The 20,620-nt window shown below is 40.0% G+C and overlaps 5 protein-coding genes across 5 annotated transcripts; 3 read left to right on the plus strand and 2 right to left on the minus strand.

The window, feature by feature from the left end:
* Positions 1-540: 540 nt before the first annotated feature.
* On the plus strand, positions 541-2,553 carry SS1G_07370 (hypothetical protein; the record flags this gene model as incomplete). Its single annotated transcript, XM_001591874.1, has 1 exon — positions 541-2,553. The coding sequence occupies one exon, from the start codon at positions 541-543 to the stop codon at positions 2,551-2,553; it is 2,013 nt and encodes a 670-aa protein (XP_001591924.1).
* A 1,550-nt stretch (positions 2,554-4,103) lies between these two features.
* On the minus strand, positions 4,104-5,990 carry SS1G_07371 (hypothetical protein; the record flags this gene model as incomplete). The annotated part of the gene is made up of 4 exons (XM_001591875.1): positions 4,104-4,477; positions 4,597-5,258; positions 5,310-5,768; positions 5,815-5,990. The coding sequence occupies 4 exons, from the start codon at positions 5,988-5,990 to the stop codon at positions 4,104-4,106; spliced, it is 1,671 nt and encodes a 556-aa protein (XP_001591925.1).
* Positions 5,991-6,608: 618 nt separating this feature from the next.
* SS1G_07372 (hypothetical protein) lies at positions 6,609-9,737 on the plus strand (the record flags this gene model as incomplete). The annotated part of the gene is made up of 6 exons (XM_001591876.1): positions 6,609-6,618; positions 6,677-6,800; positions 6,855-7,043; positions 7,094-9,176; positions 9,520-9,574; positions 9,616-9,737. 6 exons carry the CDS (start codon positions 6,609-6,611, stop codon positions 9,735-9,737), a joined length of 2,583 nt encoding a protein of 860 aa, XP_001591926.1.
* A 1,733-nt stretch (positions 9,738-11,470) lies between these two features.
* Positions 11,471-14,397, plus strand: SS1G_07373 (predicted protein; the record flags this gene model as incomplete). The annotated part of the gene is made up of 4 exons (XM_001591877.1): positions 11,471-11,910; positions 11,960-13,120; positions 13,311-13,737; positions 13,825-14,397. 4 exons carry the CDS (start codon positions 11,471-11,473, stop codon positions 14,395-14,397), a joined length of 2,601 nt encoding a protein of 866 aa, XP_001591927.1.
* A 2,044-nt stretch (positions 14,398-16,441) lies between these two features.
* Positions 16,442-18,151, minus strand: SS1G_07374 (hypothetical protein; the record flags this gene model as incomplete). Its single annotated transcript, XM_001591878.1, has 5 exons — positions 16,442-16,481; positions 16,602-16,668; positions 16,747-16,920; positions 17,464-17,763; positions 17,902-18,151. The coding sequence occupies 5 exons, from the start codon at positions 18,149-18,151 to the stop codon at positions 16,442-16,444; spliced, it is 831 nt and encodes a 276-aa protein (XP_001591928.1).
* Positions 18,152-20,620: the final 2,469 nt, after the last annotated feature.

A 20,620-nucleotide genomic window follows, 5' to 3' on the forward strand; every position in this document is an offset into this window, starting at 1 on the left:
CCGTTTCATCTCATAGGGTTAGATTAGGATTAACTGGAGAGTCCGTGACTCATTCACTATCCAAGCCCGCCCTGGACCTGGACTGTGGGAGATTTCAAGGATTGGAGAAGATCGGACTCAAGATATTCATCCCTAAATATCTCAACTTTCCTCTTCAATTATCCTTCTCTTATTTAAACAACCTTCAACTCCTTTTCAGATCGACCTATTATTCTATCGCTATTTGAATAGTAAATCCTTTTAACTCTTTTAAACTTTGAATCATTTCAAACAATCTTCCTTTTTGACAACATTCTTTAATATTATATAAGCTTCACCACCTTCGCCATTGCAATCAATAGATTTTCATCTTCAATCTTCGCAGCAGACCAATAACGACATCGACATCGACATTGAGAACCCATTTCCACCCGATCCTTCGTTTGCTGCACGACGACAATGCAATAGATTAGCTACGAAAGTTTGCAATTTTACGAGCAACATATCACACAATTCCTTCCCCTCATTACTCGAACCTAGTTCCCTCATTTTCTACTCACCATGGGTTCACAACTACCTCCAGATCCATATAAAATTCTCGGTGTTGAAAAGGATGCGACGTTACCTCAAATTCGATTAGCACATCGAAAACTTGTTCTCCAGTGTCATCCGGACAAGGTTCAGGATCCTAAATTAAAGGCAATAAAGGTTGATGAGTTCCAAAAGGTCCAAGAAGCATACGAAATACTTAGTGATGTATCGAGAAGATCAGAGTATGACCAAACAGTCAAGCTACAGAAGTTGAAGGAGGAGTTGAACAAGACTTCGACTTCCGCTTCGACTTCGACCCCGACTCCGGCTTCGACTAGTAGTAAAGCTTATGAATACAATGTTAGGACTGCAGAACCTAAAACAGCAGCTTACAGTTCGTCATATCCAAAGACCACGCAAAAGACACCGAAAGAGTCGAATGTATATTCAAAACCGCCACCGAGATCTTATGAGGATCTGTATGATGAACCTGCGAGACCATCTGTCAGGAGGTCAAAAACGACATCTAGAGATTCGGAAAGAGAGGAGAGGGATCGACGAAGGCAGCAGGATGAAGATGATAGGGAGAAGTTAAGACGGAAGATGGAGAAGGAAACAAAACGTGATCATGGGGATCGAAAGAAGTCTCGCGATAAAGAAAAGAGACGTGGCACAGAGGATAAAGTACGTCCAGGAACATATGTAGAGGATGAGTCCAGTGAGGATGACTATCGACGAAAAGCCGAACGAGCACGAAGGGAGGACGCAATAAGAGCTGAAGCTGTTGCTCGGGCTCAAAAAGAACGAGAGGCTCGAGATCGGGAACAGCGAGAATGGGAGCACCGTGAAAGAGAACGAGAATTACGCGACAGGGAAAGAGAGAGGGAAAGAGAGAGAGAGCGCGAGCGAGAACCTGCTGCTGTGAAAGACTCGCCGATGGGAGATAAATGGAAAGATCATATGGTAAATGCGGCACGTTATGTGCAAGCTTCACGTAGGGAGTCGGATATCAAACCAGAGGTGCCGCCAGCACCACCTGCAATGCCTACGATGCGTCGTGCAGATACCTTTGCTGCGCCATCATCTGGACCATACAATATCCGATTTGAGATGCGCCCTCCTGCCTACGATAATCATAGTGATGATGAGATACCCCGGAGGTCTTCAGCAGCACGGCCATCACGGCGTCCCGTAGAGACTCCCTCGAAAAGCAAGGATGCGCCAAAGCCAACTAGAAGACCAGCTAGGGAGTCACCGTTTGTCAATACCGGGTCGACTTCACCTACAAAACCAACCCTTCACAAACAATATTCGGAACCACCGATAGTTGGAGTTGCTTCGGGTAGACGAGAACCCAGTCGATCGAAAACGGATTATCCTCGAGAACCACCTCCACCGCCTTTATTTACCAGAGCAGCTACATTTACACAAGGGATGGGTACAAAGGAAGACCATAGAGATAGGGGTCGTGGACCAAGCCGAATGGTTCAGGAACCAGATTCGGACACTGATTCCGGGTCTGATTCGGAGTCTCCGTCACCCACACCACAATATTCTCATATTAGACAGCCTCGACGTGAAGCTCCGGAACCTACTGGTACCACCAAAACTTACGTCATCAGTAACGGGCGAAGTGAACTCAAGAATTCTTCGTATCGATCGGATCCCCGCGATGATCCTTACATAAAGCGAAATCGAAGTCCGTCGCCCCGTCGAGCTACTCGTCCTCCTTTGACACGAAATGCTGGAAGTTCTACTCGCCAAGTACGATCGCAATCACGAGGATATCACCCGACACCAGCGCCCGAGCCGGCTGAGCCCATAGTTCTCAGTGCTCAACCACCCAGATCTCGGGATCCTTCTAGGGGTGCAAGTCGTGGTGTATATCCACCGCAATACAATATAAACTTTGCTCCTCAAATCACACCGGATAACGTTCTTTACAGCGGAACTCCATATGTTAATCAAAGAAACACCGAATCGGGGCATCATCGCGATTATCCGCCGTATCCCACAGCTCGTGGTCGGGAGTCGGTCTACTAAGCATCTGCTCCACACCAAATATTTTCTCTTTCACGATTTGTTACATAAATTACCTTTCTTGTACCGACACCGACTTTTTCAACCATACCCCTTTTTATACAGTAACGAAAGCACAGTACATCACATTATGATTCCCCACTTTTCTTTTTTATAGTTTTTCTGATATATTTTTTTTCTTACTTTTTTTTTTACGGGGATAAGACAAGCACGACGAATTATGCAATAAATCAGACAGACTTTGGCAGACGAGGCGAGAAGATGGGAGAAAATTTTCTTCCCTATATATAGCCCAAAAAAAAAAAAGAGACAAGAAAAACATTGAAAAAAAAATCTTCTAATCTCACACTTTTCGATTGGCTTTCTTCTCCTCTAAGTCGCTGCAAGGGTTTGAAATTTGCTATTGCATTGAGTCGGGTCAATTATTCATCGTTGTAGTTTTATAAATGGATGGTATTTTGGTCTTTGGGTGGATGGGTTGGTTGGAGTGGGTATTGATAAGCACATAAAATTGCTATTATGCAGTCTCACGAGAGAAAGGATGAGAGGAGAGAGGATGAAATTGATGGATTTACATAGGGGGAGAGATGAGATGATTGAGTTTTTTTTTTTGGCGGCATTTGTTTGCGCGAGAGCATGATGATTAACTGGACATCATTTGGGTTGCCATGGTATATGGATGATTTTTCACATGGGCGGAGTTGAAGTTTGAGGCCGGGAGATATTCTTGAGAGCAGAGGGAAGAGATATGTGATGTGATGAGGAGAGATGAGATGATGGAATAAGGATATAATTGAAGATACATGCAGACCTGTGGTTTATGTACCTGGCTGCTGATTGATGGCTGGAATGATAGATATGAGATATGATTGAATGAATGAATGGAATTCTACAATAGCTGACTTTGTTTAAGTATGTGTTTTTTGTGTTGTGGATACGTGATTGTAAGTTGATTCTATATTAATCTGTATGTCTACTCTATCTATTAGCTATCTGTGACTAGGAGAGTGAAGAGGTGCTATTATTTATAGGATCTGGAGGATGGTGGGTGAATGTGGGCTGGGATGAGATAAGATGGGATGAATGGTATGTGGTGATCATGAATGGGGGGGGGGATAAAAGTAAGATCTTATCTAGTAGGATTTAGATATCTGGGTACCTATTCGCGTAGGTAATATGTATGTAGGAGATCTATGTTATTTGTATATATTGTCTGTATTATATAGATGTATATATATATATATATGTGTATTTGTATATGTATGAACGGATATACAGTCGCAATTCAAGCGAGGTATATATACGTCCTGCTAGTGAAAGGAGTATCTAGTACAATAAACAAAAGGAAAGAAGAAAAGAACAACGATTGAACATTTTGGTATCTAACTTTGCAATGAGGAAAAAGAAATAAAAGAAATTGGTATCCATCTATGCAGTATAAAAAAGCTCTGCCAGCCATCCCCTATACCTCCCAACCTATATAATACACCATCTCTTCCCTTCCTTGATACAAGTGAAATACCCATCCTGCCCAGTTCACCTTTCCACCCTTTTTACAACAAAACATACAAACTACACATACCACTCAAACCCAAAATCATACTACACCAAAAACACACATTATTCAACACCTTCTTCCCTCTAGCCCAGGGTCTACTTTGTAACCAAATAATGGGAAGTTGACTCATCTGGGCTACCATTCCATAACCTCTAATTTTCTTGGTGATACAAGCCATGACTATTTCGTGACCAATGGCACTAATAAAGAAAGTAATAAATGTAGCTCCTCCTTTTCCGATGTATGAGCGAGAGCCGAGATATACGTGACGATGGAAGAAATGATGGACGGGAATGTTCCATTCGCGGGAGAATTGCATCCAGTCGGTACTGTTCCACCAGTCGGAGTAGAAATGTCGATCTGCGAAACCTGTGGATTGAAGATGTTGTTAGTCAGGCGCAAATTAGGAAAGCAGAAAAAATGTGTGATAGATGCAAGTAGATTTGGGCGAGGGAGCGGGAACTAATGAGTTAAAAGGATATACGCACATGTTATCTCAGCAAAAGCACCGAGGACGAATTCAAATATTACAAGAAATACGAGAAGGAAAGTTATCATAAATGGAAACAAAAGTAAACTGATTGATTCAGCAATGACAAGTGCATTTTCAGTAATCGAGGTTGAAGTCTGAAGTTTAATCGCCGATGCTGTCATGACTGGATGGATGAATTCTTCCGAAGTGATAGTGAGTAAGAAAATGACTCCAAATGTGGCAAGGGTCTTATAACCCAATTCCGACCAGACTATACCATTCGTACGAGGATATTCGAGCTCATAACAGAGTGTAGGACAAAATACATAATCGGCATAATTATACCACGTGAGATTTTTAGGATAGGTGACTGAGCCCATTGTTGATGTCAATTCGATGGCCAAATCCTCTCTAAGAATTGCAATTTCGTCAGCTTTGGTTTGAGTAAGAGCTCTGATCTCTGATGCTGTTCGTTTGTGACCTGGACTTGGACTTGGATATTGATATGCTGGAGCTTTTGAAGCAGTCGCAGGAGAGTCTAGTTCTTGTAATCGTCGTTCGGTTTCACTAAGATGACCATTGTAAAATGCATATGAATGCATTTTCATAAGTAAAACCATAGTATGAAGTAAAAGAAATACTTGAGCCGTCCATGTCCAATGTCGATAGAATGGTATACTATAGTATTTGTTAGCCTTGCGCTTCGTTTTCGCACGCAGTAGCACTTACGATACCCAAAATGCCATCCAAATTATATGATATAAACTCTGTATGACCATTCCACCTCTGGTCCATTGCAAACCCAATGCTTTCGCCGTCTTACTTCTGAAAAACTTATGAAGAGGGAGACTAATAGATGTAGATGCAACCATAAGGGCATCTGCGACTGCAAGCTCCCAGACCTTTACTGTGAATAGCTGCCAAATCTCCACTCTCATAGGATATCCTGTATCTTTGATATTTCGTAACATGGTTGTGATAGCCATGATGGCAAGACCAATCCAGAATAAAATATAAAATCCCGTGAAGTCATGATGATCGCTATGTGGATCTAAATGCGAGACTCGTGAGGTATATTCGATTATTGGGAAAATACGACGTTTTTGCTCTGCTTTAATTTGTCTCTTGGCAGAGAACATCGATTGAACGGAAGGAGGCGCATCTTCAGGAACGGGTGTTGTACGTCCACTACTCAATATTAGTTACAGCAATAAGTTCAGAATGATAGATTTACCTGGTTGGGCCAGTAGAAATACCATCATCGGAGACATCTTTAATACCATTGACTGGTAATAACCCCTCTTCACTTATTTTTCGAATAGTAGTTGAATTATGGATATTTTGTGGCCTAGGACGTAGAATTTGATCATGACTATTCCCATTGGTATAGATATCTGCAGAAGAAGACATTTCGTATGTATTGAAATGGGATTGAAGCTTGCGTGAAGCTTGTCGCAAGTTCGCAACAGAACAATCTGGGGTAATGAAGCTTCTTATGAATGCCCCTTTTGGCACAAATTTATATTTGGAAAAGTTGTCGAACTTTATTGATTCATTTAAAATGTAACATTTCATAAAGGAAATTAACTAAAATCAAATTTACCTTGTGTTTCCTCATATATAAACCTTATTATTAGAAGAATGATTCTGACTAGATTGATTTGATTATTGCTTACTCCATATGGTGGATGATTGTCGAGGCTATGGTTCGTAGTTCGTATTCCCACTTGTTTCGCCTTACCCGCATGTAAATTACGGGTCATAGCCACAGTAGGCTTAATCGCAGCCTTGGGCGCCACTTTCGACTAGCACAAATATGGACTAGATCAAACTTGGAAGATGCATCTCAAAGACATCAAGAACATCAAGCGAATATGGTGGCCTTTGCATCACCAATTGGGCACCTCAGAAGACAATCCGACAATTAATTCACATTATTTCATCTCCTTTTTGACGCAAAATTTTGACATTTCTTAAGCTGGGAATTTTTAGAAGTTTGCCCCGTTGTGGGCCTTGAACAGTGTCAGAATGAGTTCATGTAAGTAGTAAACAAAGATCTCCAATACCCCTCGATTTCCCAAGCTCATATTATATAGTGAAGCAATTCATACGCAATGTGCGAGCTTCGAAAACAATCGCAGATGAGCGCGCAGTTGTCCAAAAGGAAAGTGCTGCTATAAGAGCCAGTTTTCGTGAAGAAAGTGGTGATCATAATGTTAGGTAGGAAGGTCACCGCTTGTTGATTTGGATATATCTGACATTTTGGATTGATAGACGAAACAATGTAGCAAAGCTATTATACCTATTCACCTTGGGTGAGAGAACACATTTTGGTCAAATAGAATGTCTCAAGCTTCTGGCTTCTCCAAGATTCGCAGATAAGAGGTTAGGATATTTAGGCACAATGCTTCTGCTGGACGAGAATCAGGAGGTATTGACATTGGTTACGAACTCTTTAAAGAAGTATGCGCAATTTTTATATTCAAAGGAAGCATGATGCTGATTCAATATAGTGACCTCAATCATTCTAACCAATATATCGTTGGTCTGGCTCTATGTACCCTAGGCAACATTGCATCGGTTGAAATGTCTCGAGATTTATTCCCCGAAATCGAAACCCTTCTCTCCACCGCGAACCCATATATTCGTCGCAAGGCCGCATTATGTGCCATGAGGATATGTAAGAAGGTACCAGATCTGCAAGAACATTTCCTCGAAAAGGCGGCAAACCTTCTTTCGGATCGAAACCATGGTGTTTTGCTGTGCGGTCTTACATTAGTAACAAATCTTTGTGAAATGGACGAGGCCGAAGGTGGAGAGGAAGGAATCGTGGAGAAATTCAGACCATTTAGCGGAGGTTTAGTCAGAACACTGAAGGGCTTGGCTAGCTCCGGTTACGCCCCTGAGCATGATGTTACTGGAGTTACGGATCCATTCTTACAAGTAAAGATATTACAATTGTTGAGAGTTCTTGGCAGGGGAGATCCAGAGACCAGTGAACAAATTAACGACATTTTGGCCCAGGTTGCTACGAACACGGACTCCTCCAAGAATGTTGGAAACTCTATTTTATACGAGGCTGTCCTCACTATTCTTGATATTGAAGCCGATTCTGGTTTGAGAGTACTTGGTGTCAATATCCTCGGAAAGTTCCTTTCAAATCGGGACAACAATATTCGATATGTCGCTTTGAATACACTTATCAAGGTAGTCGCTATTGAGCCAAATGCAGTCCAAAGACATAGAAATACTATCCTTGAATGTCTGCGAGATCCCGATATCAGTATCAGGCGGCGTGCATTGGATTTAAGTTTCACTCTCATTAATGAGAGTAATGTTAGGGTACTTATTAGGGAGCTTCTTGCTTTCTTGGAAGTTGCCGATAATGAGTTCAAACCAATCATGACCAGTCAAATCGGTATCGCAGCAGACAGATTTTCACCAAATAAAAGATGGCATGTGGATACCATGCTGAGAGTTTTGACCTTGGCGGGAAATTACGTCAAAGAGCAAATTTTGTCCTCATTTATCCGACTAATTGCGACAACCCCTGAATTGCAGACTTATGCGGTACAAAAGCTTTATACTAGCTTGAAAAAAGACATTACTCAAGAAGGTCTTACTTTGGCCGGTGCATGGTGCATTGGTGAATATGGAGAGACTTTATTACGTGGTGGACAATACGAGGAAGAAGAACTTGTGCAAGAAGTCAAGGAGAATGAAGTTGTGGATTTGTTCTCGACCATTCTCAACAGCAGTTACGCCACCCAGATCGCAACCGAATATATTGTCACATCTTTGATGAAGCTCAGTACACGTTTATCCGACCCTGCACAAATTGATCGAATTCGACGAATTTTAGCAAATAATGCAACAAACCTTGATGTCGAGGTTCAACAGCGAGCGGTGGAATATGGCAACTTGTTTAGTTATGACTCTATCAGAAAAGGTGTTTTGGAGAAAATGCCTCCACCACAAATCAAGGAAGAGTCACGAGTACTGGGAGAGGCAAGCAAGAAACCGAGCAAAGCATCAAACAGAAAGTCGAAGACGGTCAAACCGGCAGAACAGGATTTGTTGTTTGATCTAATGGGCGATGGAGGAATGCCTGACGCAAATGTTGGTGGTGCTAATGGGGGATCTCAAAATAATGCAGACCTTCTAGCAGACATCCTTGGAGGCACTGGTTCATCTCAACCCTCATCACCTCCGGCTCAACAGTCAAACATGAGTTCAATCATGGACTTATTCGACAGCACACCAGCTCAACAACAACCTTCTGCTATGACAACTCCCTCAAATGATCTCTTCTCTGGTGTATCTTCACCTCCACCTCAAGCACCTTCAATCCCAACACATCCATGTTACGACAAGAATGATCTCAACATTGTCTTACAACTTCAACGAAATGCAGAAGGTGTTGTACAAGTATTGGCTCGATTCAGAAACTCATCCATGCATCAATCTTTGTCTGCAGTGGCATTACAAGCTGCAGTACCCAAAACACAAAAGCTTCAATTGAACGCAATGTCAAATTCGAATTTGGGTCCTGGGGTAGAAGCAACACAATCAATGAGAATTACAGGAAGTAAAGGAGTAAGTTCACTTAATATGAAGATTTTACGGGCTAGCTTGCTGACTATTTTAGCCGCCATTACGATTGAGACTAAAGATTTCTTATGCACATCAAACTGCGGGACAAGTTACGGATCAGGTAGACTGGTCGGAGCCAAGGTAGTAGCGTCTTAGGTATCCGGAATACATTTAGAAAATTTATGATATATTATTACTCGATGTACTACATGAAGTCATGTGGTTGGTGGCCTATTTGTCTTCGTTCAGGTACCAGCCTGTTTTGAAACTTGATTAGCCAGTCTTATTGAGGTTCGTGATGTTAGTGGCAGAAGAGACTAATAAGATAATTATTTAAAAACCTTAGGCTTTGAAGAATTCGTTTGATGATCAATTTTGGTATCTCGGATGCCGTCGATGGTGTAGTCTTTTGTTCTAACAGCCCGGAAACGTTCGCGGGCAGTGATGACATATCACTTTTTAGAAATATTCAGCAGCCGAATCTACCCACGAGTTGCTTCCGAATTTCTACTATTCAATGGCAAATGCGTGCTCACAGCGACCTCCAAGCATGTCGCAAAATAACTGGCATCTTGGATAGTGAACGATCAGAAAATCTTACAATGAACCTCTCGCGATACCATATATGATGAACTGCAAGGCAAAATGGCGTGGGTGTTCAAAGCGTTTTCTCTAGACTAAGATGCTGATAGAATTTGCCGTTTTTGTTATGACTTGTTATTTCCGTCGGTTGTGAAAAGGGGTGAATCATGTTCCCCACATGACATTTTATTAGCGAATAAACAAACCAATGACGTTAAGATTTACGGCTCGTGATGATTCGAGTTGTCATTTCTTGATTCGTAATCTATGAGCTTGATTTGGAGAAGTGCATCAAACGATTTGTGTCTTTGAAGGTATTGGGTGTTTTATTAGGAATAGTCGCTATGCATCAACTTGCAAGTGGATGACGATTCTCATGGCAAAGGGAGTTATGTAAAGTAGGAGTTTGATGAGGTGAGGCGATAAAGTACTACATTATTTATTAGATAGATGATATACTCGTACAGGACTTAGCACATCATTGGCACTCTTCACACAAATATGCCGTGAACGCTAGTCAATTTTGTCATGCCCGTATCTCTACAGTAAATCTTACCAGGTTTCATAATCGTTGCATATTCTTCCGAGTTCAGAAACTGTTTAATCCAGATGTAGCTGTGGTTAACATACGCGTGGTGTAGAACTTCTCAAAGAGACCAAGTGGCTTTTACGAGGTCCGTTTCAGATATATCATGGGCAAAAGTCTGTCGGTGCGGATGTTGCATGTGTAACTATGCAAGTGCTCATGCGTGCTCATGGAAATGACAATTTTCTTTATAATTTTCTAAAGGAGATTGGGAGTAATTTTGCAGAGAACTGTGCTTGGTATTCTTGTTAAGTGTGAACATCTGAAAAACATTACATTTCACGTCCTTCGATATGGATACCACGATGCTGAGCCCAATCCTTGTTATTGGAGATCGAAATTGTTCTTAGTCCTAGCTGTCGATATTCTTGATCATAAACTAGTACTTAAAGGAAGAAGTCATGGGAATGTCTGATATCGTTTGGCGGCTTCTAGCTCGTAATTATATTTCGCAGTTCAAATCTCGTTTCTGCAACCCACCAGGGTATCCAATAGTTCGGACTCCAATAATGAAAGCCTTCGAATAATCTGATCTGATTGAAACGTTAAAAAATCTGCAGTACTGGATTCGATTAAAAATTTTAACTTCATTTGAACAATAAATTATACTCAAATGTCTAGAACTTTTCAAACGTTGAAATCTTAATTAGTCTGCTGATCTGTTGACAACCAGCAACCAAAAAAAACACAGAGATTATCGTGCCTTTTTTAAGATCAAAATCTGTACCAATACCATATAAACTCACCAGATACAATTAACACTTTCTCTATCATTGAATAAAGTTTTGTTTATATATTTGGAAAGTGGGTTGGTTAACAAGTAGAAACTTTCAACCCCATTCACTTATTCTACCACCCGGAGATAGAAAATTATAATCAACCTTATTTCAGAGGGTTTAGTGTAAATTGTGACTGGTGAGTTTATAGAGCAGTTACTATCCAATATAGATATTAAGAATACACTTCCAGTCATGTGAGGCCTGCGCCAAAAAATGTCAAATCAAACGCTCTTTCTTGCATTAAGAGTCAACTTTTAGCCGCCCAAAGAATTCGACAAAAAAAATCGATCTTTATTTTAAACAGTTCTTTAAACACCTATGTATGCGGTGAAGCAGTAATTGGAAGCAAAATGACATCTGTCCCAACATCCGATGGAGAGCGGGCGAGTATCTTGTGGCGCGAGGGAAACGAATTATATTTATCGGGCAAGTTTATTCCAGGTACGATATCATTATTTCATTTGCTTACTAAAGTATGGTGCCTGACCCTTCACGTTACAGCTTTGAGAAAATATCGAGAATATGCCAACCTTCAACCGCCCAGTTATGCATTACTTGACAATTTATCGGCCGCGTACTTCGAGGTTGGGGATTATGGTCAATGCATCACAGAGATTAGAAAAGCTCTCGACTATTCGCAAACCCACGATAGAGGGAATAACGCATTCGTAGAGAAGTTCCAACAGCGGATAAAGAAAGCGGAGTTACTTTCATACAAATCATCTGAATTGAAGCAGCAGCAAACTAGATTAAGGATTCTTGAAAAATTGCCTCGCTATAGGCCAACATTGTAAGGTTCATCCTACATTCTTTGACTTATCTGACCGTTATTTCCATAGCACCATTACGGAACCAGCTTGCACACTTGGCAACGAGAAACCCACATCATTGTTTGATCTCACCATTGGTAAAAATGAGCCTGTGTCTGACAGTGTCTCCTTTCTATTTGGAGATATTGGTGACGCACGTAATTTACTCCAAACCATCGCTAGAATTGCTGAGCTCGAAAAGGAACACAGCTTAAAGCAAAAGCAATATCATCTAACCATGATTGATGTCAGCAGAAACACCCTTACAAGAGACCTGATCATTTTCATGTTACTGGAAGAACTGTCTGGTCTTGAAACGAAATCTAAAGAGGCTGAAGAAGTCTTGACTACACTATTTTTTGTCTTCGTCGCCTTCATTATGCCCCGTGTTGCCTATAATCACCTTTTTCGCACCATCGATCGGGCCCTCTCCGCACTGCAATCCGATATGCAACCTTTGAGCTGGATTTACCTTTATAAGAAGGATTTTCCCTTTTACATTCAAACCTTGGAAAGTTGGAAAGGCAGGGCTTCCACTACTATCACCGTTGCCGACGCAGTAGATGAAGTAACTCGCCAACTACGCCGAGATAAAATGCTAATGCCTCCCGCATTGCGCGGTGATGAGGATATGCCCACTGCGTTTAAAAAGGAGAATAAACTGTACAAGGCTACAGCTATTCTCATACCTCCCAAAACAGTTTCTCAAAACCACGACCGTGAGATACTGCCACTACTTCAAGTTCATATTAAACATCCGGAAAAGAAAGCTTCAAAGTTCAAAGAGCATGTGCGCAATAAATGGAACTTTAATACAACCCGCATGGACCTTGATTGGTATGATTTCCTCGAGGACAAACATGATTTTGATTTTTCCAATGATCCTTTTCTTGAACTGGACAATTTCGCCTCTGTATCCAAAACTTTACCTGCAAAAGTAACGAATCCAACCACTTTATATGATTACATTACTCCATTTTTTTTAGATGCCGCCGACTCCATCAAATATCTCAAAGGTCGTCTCCAGGTTGAAGCAATGTGCGGAGATTATGTTGACTTCGCCGAGAAACTGAGATTCAGTCTGTACCGCAACAACGACAGCTTACAATCATCGGAGGCCGCAACATTGGACGAAACCCGTTGCAAAAAATTCCCAGTGTTGTATAACCGAATATATTTGGGTAATGTTTCGTAGGTACTCTATCTTCTCATCTGAAGTTTTTTAAAACGCGTTCATTTCACACAGGCAATATTTGAAGGGCATTCATTACTCAATCTTTCAACTAGGGCTTAGTGAGCCATAATTCTAGCCACGAAAAATGTACCATTTTTTAGTTTGGCATTAATTTTGATTACTGCTATTCTAAACTGACTTTTTCAGTGATTACACAGGTGGGCACCTTTCGGCATTTCTTCATGCTTCACCACTTTTGAAACCACTATCCTCCAGTTTCGTTCAATCAAACCTTTTGCAGAATGTACCGGGCATACTTGGTGTTGAAAAATACCTTGCTGAATATCATCTTATGGCCGACTCTAAAATGGGCGAACAACTTACCTCTGTGAAGGTTCTATCGCCAGGTGAGGGGCGATGGCCCGCCAGGAACTATACACGCTATGGGATTTCACAGTGTCTCTTCCGAGGTTTTGAGGATTTGCTCGGTCGAAAGACCTTCAAGAGATGGATCTATGCTTTCTTCTTCCGTCTCGCTATACCATTCCCGTTGAAGATGACGGCGGATGGTAATCCTATTCCGTCGCCTCTTACTCTCACCATTATATTCCGCCTTATAGCTCATTTACGTATCGTAGGTTATCCCTGTCATTGGATGACTGACGTTTTCTATAGAATATTAGAAAACCAAGTCCGAACTAAAATCAGTCTACCGCCTCAGACACCGGAATCAGACACCAAAGGGAAGCGCAAACGTCCTAAAAAGCACCTTATCACTATACCATTTGTTCAAGAGATGGCAACACTTGCAAGAATATTCGAACCTCTGCTGCCTTTCTCACTGCCCTCTCCAGCTCTCATTCCAGAAGCGAACGATATCTTCAACTACGAATTCCACCTTCCTAATGTCATCCGCAAACGAGATCCTTCCATCCGCCTTATACTTATCTTTTACAATTGTGACAGCCTGCGTAAATGTGAAATGAACATACCAGCTTTACTCTTCTCAATTGTGGGAGTCCCGAAGGCCGTAGACGGTGCAGCAGATAGATCCGCTGAGATTGCAGATTTCAAAGAAAACGGATTATTCCTTTGGACTACAATAAAATATGATGCAGAGCAGAGCATTGTAAGTGCTTGGATGCCCAGCAACTTTGTTGAAAAGGTGGAAGCGGACCCGTGGAGGTGCGGGCTATGGAGAGTGGATACTTGGGAGAATGTTCATTCTGGAACTTGTACGATAAAGGGCTCAATAGTTCAAGGAGAGAGATGGGGAGATACTGCCAGTGTATAGATATGGGATTTTGTGGATTGAGGACTGTTGGAGTATATTTTGAATAGAGTTCCTCAGATGCCATTTGGAAAGGGGACTCTCTTTAACTCCATAGGAGTATACGGTGTGTTGTTACTTTAAGTCCGTTAAACATAGATTAGAATAGAATTATCCGGACAATCTGCATGTCAAAAAACATCTATTCATTTGCAAAATGTGACTTTGTATTTGCCATATTTGGACCAATGGGTTCTTTTATCAGTTGAATGCTCAAGTCTAGTACCCCCTTTTCGGATCACCATTTTACACCGAAAATAACGATTTTCATTTATTAATAAATTTGCAACGAATGGATTAAATCAATTATAATATCCTTAAAAATATTTAAATAGATCCTGGAAATTTGAGATTTTTGATGATTTTATTGATTGAAATATAAATGATTGAATTTTGAATTTTCAATTTTTATAGGATTTGTATACAAATTTAGAAATGATGAAAACCTTGAATAATCTTCAAATAAAAATAGCTAAAAATAAATTGTGATTTTTTTTAAAAAAAATATTTAAACTGTAATTGATTAAATAAATTAATTTATTATAAAATCAAGTTATAATTAATCTTTTATTAATATTTATATCTTATTATACAAGATCTTTTATAAATAAATATCCAATCAATAATTAAATATTAATTGTGTTTGATATGATTTCGCTTAGAGTGCGATGATTAGAGTTCAGGACTCTTATATTTGATCTCAGGCTGTTATAAACATGCCATTTCTAACAAACCTGTCCCATTCCCTTTTTGGACACCAAATGCTAATCCTCACTCCCATACCTCACTTGCATTTGTCCATTCTCTTTGTTCTTCTTGATTCGAGCTTTAGTGATAAAATCTTGTCTAACGATTCTGAAGGTAAGAAAGTTGAAGACCGCAGAGTAAAAAACATCATTTTATGGTCGACGTTTAAATCTGATGCTGTAAAGGAGGAAGGAAAAGCATGGATGCCAAAAAAGACGACAGAGGAGATTATTGATAGAAGATAGGAGTGTAGTATTATGAGAAGAGAAGTGTGGGAAGTCGTTAAGAGCATTCCAAAATCAACTTCAGCATGTATCGGAGATTGTGATGAAGATGGGGAAAATGGGGAGGATGTACAGTGTTACGAGGTTAGCCGTCTAGATCACTTGGAAGTGCTCTAGGCTCTCGAGGTGATTTATAACTAGGCGTCAAGCAGGGACTTAAAGTAATGAGAATAATGCAATTTGTAACTAATAATAGAGTATACTAAATGATTGATCTTGAGCACGAAGCTCTATACAAAGGGAATCCATCTTGGTTATATAGATATTCATGCTCCCTTGGATCCTTTTGGATCCTAAGCTCCAAAGGCCCCATTAGATCTTTTTGGATCCTCAAGCTCCAAAAGCTCCAAGTCACGTGTTTTCTGACAGTGCGTGCGCATACGATCCTAAAGTGACCCAGTGTTACGAGGTTTGCCGTCTAGATCACGTGGAAGTGCTCTAGGCTCTCGAGGTAGTTCATAACTAGGCGTCAAGCAGGGACTTAAAGTAATAACAATAATGATATGCAATTCGTAACTAATAGTAGAGTATACTAAATGATTGATCTTGAGCACGAAGCTCTATACAAAGGGAATCCATCTTGGTTATATAGATATTCATGCTCCCTTGGATCCTTTTGGATCCTCAAGCTCCAAAAGCTCCAAGTCACGTGCTTTCTGACAGTGCGTGCACATACGATCTTAAGGTGGCCCAGATCACATATTAATTCGATGAAATCTGATCGCTTTTGCACAAGGCCCAAGCTCTCCTAATTAGTCAGTTGTTACCATCGTAACACTACTTTAACAAATGATTATATTTATAAAAATAATAAAATAAACTTTCAAATTTTCAAATTTGAATATTTCGATTCAAAATCATAATTTAAATTTTGAAATTTATTTTTGAAATTTTGCTAGATTATATAATTAAAATAGAAAATGAATAACGTGGTTTATCAGGACCCTGTACATATCAGGACCCTGTACACTTTTACCTCAATTGCCCACATTCCATTGAAATAAAATTACAACAATACTATAAATTAGAATTAAATTATATACAATTCAAAGATCAATTAATGCTGGATCTAATTGACAAATTCATACATTATGTAAAGCACTACCACATTTGCTACATCGTCGTATAGTAACTTACCTCCTTGCTGAAGAATCATCATTTGTAAATTCATCATATCGTATCTGATCTTCTACATTCTCTTGTTCTAATATATCATATTTATCTTCTACTGAAAGTACTCCTCCTTTTCGTATTAAAGCTTTTCTAGCTCTTCAATGTTTACTAAGTGCTTCATTTGCTTTGCGAAGACTATGAACCTCAGCAGCTAAAAGCGTATTCACATGAACTAAGAGCTCTGTATCTTTAACTAAAGCTGCAACTGTTTTAAATATTGGAGTAGGTGAGCTCCCTTGATATTGAGCAATACGACTTTTCATTAAAGTAGATTGAGAAAGAGCTTCAATTGGATTGTGAGGTATTTGAGATTGTCATATATCAGGATCGGCTGATATTGATCTATTTGATGGAGTTCTTATTCGAATATCTAGCTTTGAAAGTACAATTTCCGGATTAAATGGGATTAGCCCAGCTCCGCGGAACTCAGCTTTACCATTTGATATAGATATTGCTTCGATATATGCAGTTTTGAAGGATTGAAAGAACTCGGTTTTGGTAATATAAGTGATATACACCTTGATAAAGTTCTCGATTTGTCGATTATATGAATATTTTAAAGGACCAAAACAATCGATATTGAGTGATTGAGTTAAATGCGAAGAATAAGGTGGTAAAATAAATAATATAATATCGTGTTCCTTGCAGTATTCCTGAAATGCTGGCGATTTATAATTTTCATGCCCATCAAGTACTAATATTCGATATCTACCCACTTTCCTACTTTCAATATGTTTGTTGAAGTGCTTAATCCATTCAAGATCTGTCTCGTTATCTGTTCATTTATTGATAATAGGTTTAATAAGCCAATCGTATGGTAAATCACCTTCGGTATACCGATTTGAAAGATGGTATTCGCCTTTTACTATCAAAAACAGAGGTATATTATAACCTTCTCCATCAATACAAATAATCGTTATAGCCCATTCTCGATTGCCTAATTGTATAGCTTTGCTTTTTCCATATCGATCAGCTTTAGTAACTATTATATGTAGTGATATTTGTCCCATTATAAAGCCTGTCTCATCAAAGTTGTAGAAATCGCAGTCCAGAATACTATATTTGGCCTGCATATTTGATACCAATCGAAACCATCTTTCAATAAACTCTGAATCTTCGCAGAAAGCTTTTTGAAAGTTATAAACACAATTAAAACGCGTCTTTAATTCTGTATATCGTTTCACAAAACGATGAGTCTAGAGCTTTCCAATCTTCTTCGCATCCTGCGTTTCGAGTATATAATTCGCTATATCTTCTACATCACTTATTCGAGGACTAAACCCTCTTTCATCTATATCCAATATATATTGAAGAAGCGATTTCTCCTCCAATTCTGTCATTTTATGATTTGCTGATCGATGTTCAGTAAAAGGCAGAATTCCATTCATTCTAGAGGTAAGGGTAGTATGAGGTATATTATAGAGTTTTGCAGCTTTCCGAATACTCAAATTTTGAGATGTACGAATAGCCTTAATAGCTAAATTGATTCGAGCTTCTTTTGAAGTAGTTTGCATAATTAAATATTGATAAATCGCGTGTTGAAGTTGAAGGATGATAATTGAGGTAAAAGTGTACAGGGTCCTGATATGTACAGGGTCCTGATAAACCACGTTATAACAAATTTAATCTAATTTTCATAGGGAAATGTCACGAACCGCGACTAATATTATACAATAAAAACAAGTACGGAGGTTTAGGCTGTTGTTTACCGCGGTTCCTGTAACGATACTATACTGGAGGCAGCGGCTACCTAAGGTTTCGTCTGGTTGGTAGTTGTGGGTTAAGGCTTTATCACTGGTCTTCACTTGGAAGTGAAGTCGTTACTAGATCAAGTAGAATGTAGGTAAACTAATTGATAACTAAGTTGAGCACGAAGCTCCTTAACCACGAGACTAAATGAATGTTTATATACCCTATATCATCTTTTGAGGACCCTTCGGTCCTCAAGGTCCTCGAGGTCACGTGAATTAATGAATCGTGACAGTTCCCTTATCAATAAGGAATCCTAGGACAAGTGTCCTAGGATAAAATGTGTCCCAGGATAATAATTATCCTAGGACAAAACGATTAGGCAACCATGAAGGCATAGGACTAGTGTCATAGGACGTTAGGCGTCCCAGGATAAAGTATCCTAGGATAATATTTGTCCCAGGATTAGTATCCTGAGGCCAATAAGAGATCATGTGATGTGATAGCTCTGCTAGCTGGCTAGCAGAGCTAGCATTCAAGGAAACGATGAGTATATAGTTAGAATAGTTTCATAGTCTAGGAGCTTCGTGCTCAACTTAGTTATCAATTAGTTTATCTACATTCTACTTGATCTAGTAGCGAATTCACTTCCAAGTGAATACCAGTGATAAAGCCTTATGTTACGACGGTATTCAGTTATGACTAAAACCCGTATCGCATAACTAAACAAGGGGTCACGTGGTTCCACTCGTCCCATCGATTTAAATCGAGGGGAACGGTGGGACATACGGCACGAGGGTCTATATAATCAAGATGGATTCCCTTTGTATAGAGCTTCGTGCTCAAGATCAATCATTTAGTATACTCTACTATTAGTTACGAATTGCATCATTGTCATTACTTAAGTCCCTGCTTGACGCCTAGTTATAAACCACTTCGAGAGCCTAGAGCACTTCCACGTGATCTAGACGGCAAACCTCGTAACAAGTAGATGATTTTTCGTGTAAAAAAGTGGTTTAACTAGTATAAGTGGTCTAGTACTGTAGATGATGATCATTCAGAGAATGAGGATAAATCCTGCAGTTTTGATAAAGATAAAGACTGGGGAGAACAGCAAGGCAATGAAAATAGAAATAGAATGAGAGCAGTTACTTTCTTTCTATAATGGAACTTTGCCCCGAGTTCTATAAATACTGTGGCTATTCGCACATTTTCAGTAGATTTCTCAACAATAACGTAATGATGAATGAGGATATAGTTTGAAAGAGGTTCACGAGCCCTCCTCTTGTAATTCAGATGGGAAGTTATGCGAAGACAATTGATAACACGTCTTCGTCTCAAGCTTTCTGATGGATGGAGGCCGGAAAAGTCTTAGATGTGTTTAACCATAACGTGGTACAGAAATACAACCACCAAGATACATTGTTCGTTGAGTTCGCTTGAGCCTAGCTTACTTGCTAGAATCTTTCCGACTGCTATTGCTCTACAATTGCAAGACAGATTCCAAACAGGACTTCCAAATTCCATTTTTTATTTTCGATACTCAACTATGAGCTTATTAGATATATGCACCCCACGCTATATTTGCCGTGCTCAATTACACTGGTTCTAAATCGGCTTCCTGCACCACTGTTACAATGCCTGCTATTCAAATATCTTCTCATGCAACAACATCCACAACAATAAGAAGTCGTAACTCCTTCCCCTCATCAATTGTAGATTAAATCGCTGCATCTCACTCCAAAGTCCTTATTCTAAATGGATGAATTCCTCAAAACGGGAGATTAATCCCATTAAGAAGCCATTGCAGGACTGATATAGCGGGGAAATATAACCACAAGGATGTAATTCGAGGACCAACATTCCAATCCACCATAAAGTCTCACTTGAGATAAGAATACCCTCACACCACAGAATTCTCCACTCCCAAAATTCCATCCCCATCTTTCCACTTTTCCAGCAGCCCGATACTATTCGTCGCCCCATTCTCATCTGCAGTCTCACCCAACCCTTTATACACATTCGCCCAACCATTTCATCCCCCCGCTCCGAGGTATACTCCACCTCTGCACCTCTGCATGCACCCTACTTGCTTTACTCCATCCTCAATTCATTCTTTCTTTCTTTCCTTCGAATCCTATACCGACCAATAGAAAAGTACCACGACGTAGTATCCACTCCTCCAACCCAACACCTGGCATCAACTCCTCACTTTACTTATCTTCCCTCCACAAGCACTCGCTTCGCTGGTAGCTACCCCATAAAAATCGGCATGAAAGCCGATAACCTATCGA

Source organism: Sclerotinia sclerotiorum, genomic scaffold, assembly GCF_000146945.2.
Source record: "Sclerotinia sclerotiorum 1980 UF-70 scaffold_9 genomic scaffold, whole genome shotgun sequence".
Lineage (NCBI taxonomy): Eukaryota > Fungi > Ascomycota > Leotiomycetes > Helotiales > Sclerotiniaceae > Sclerotinia > Sclerotinia sclerotiorum.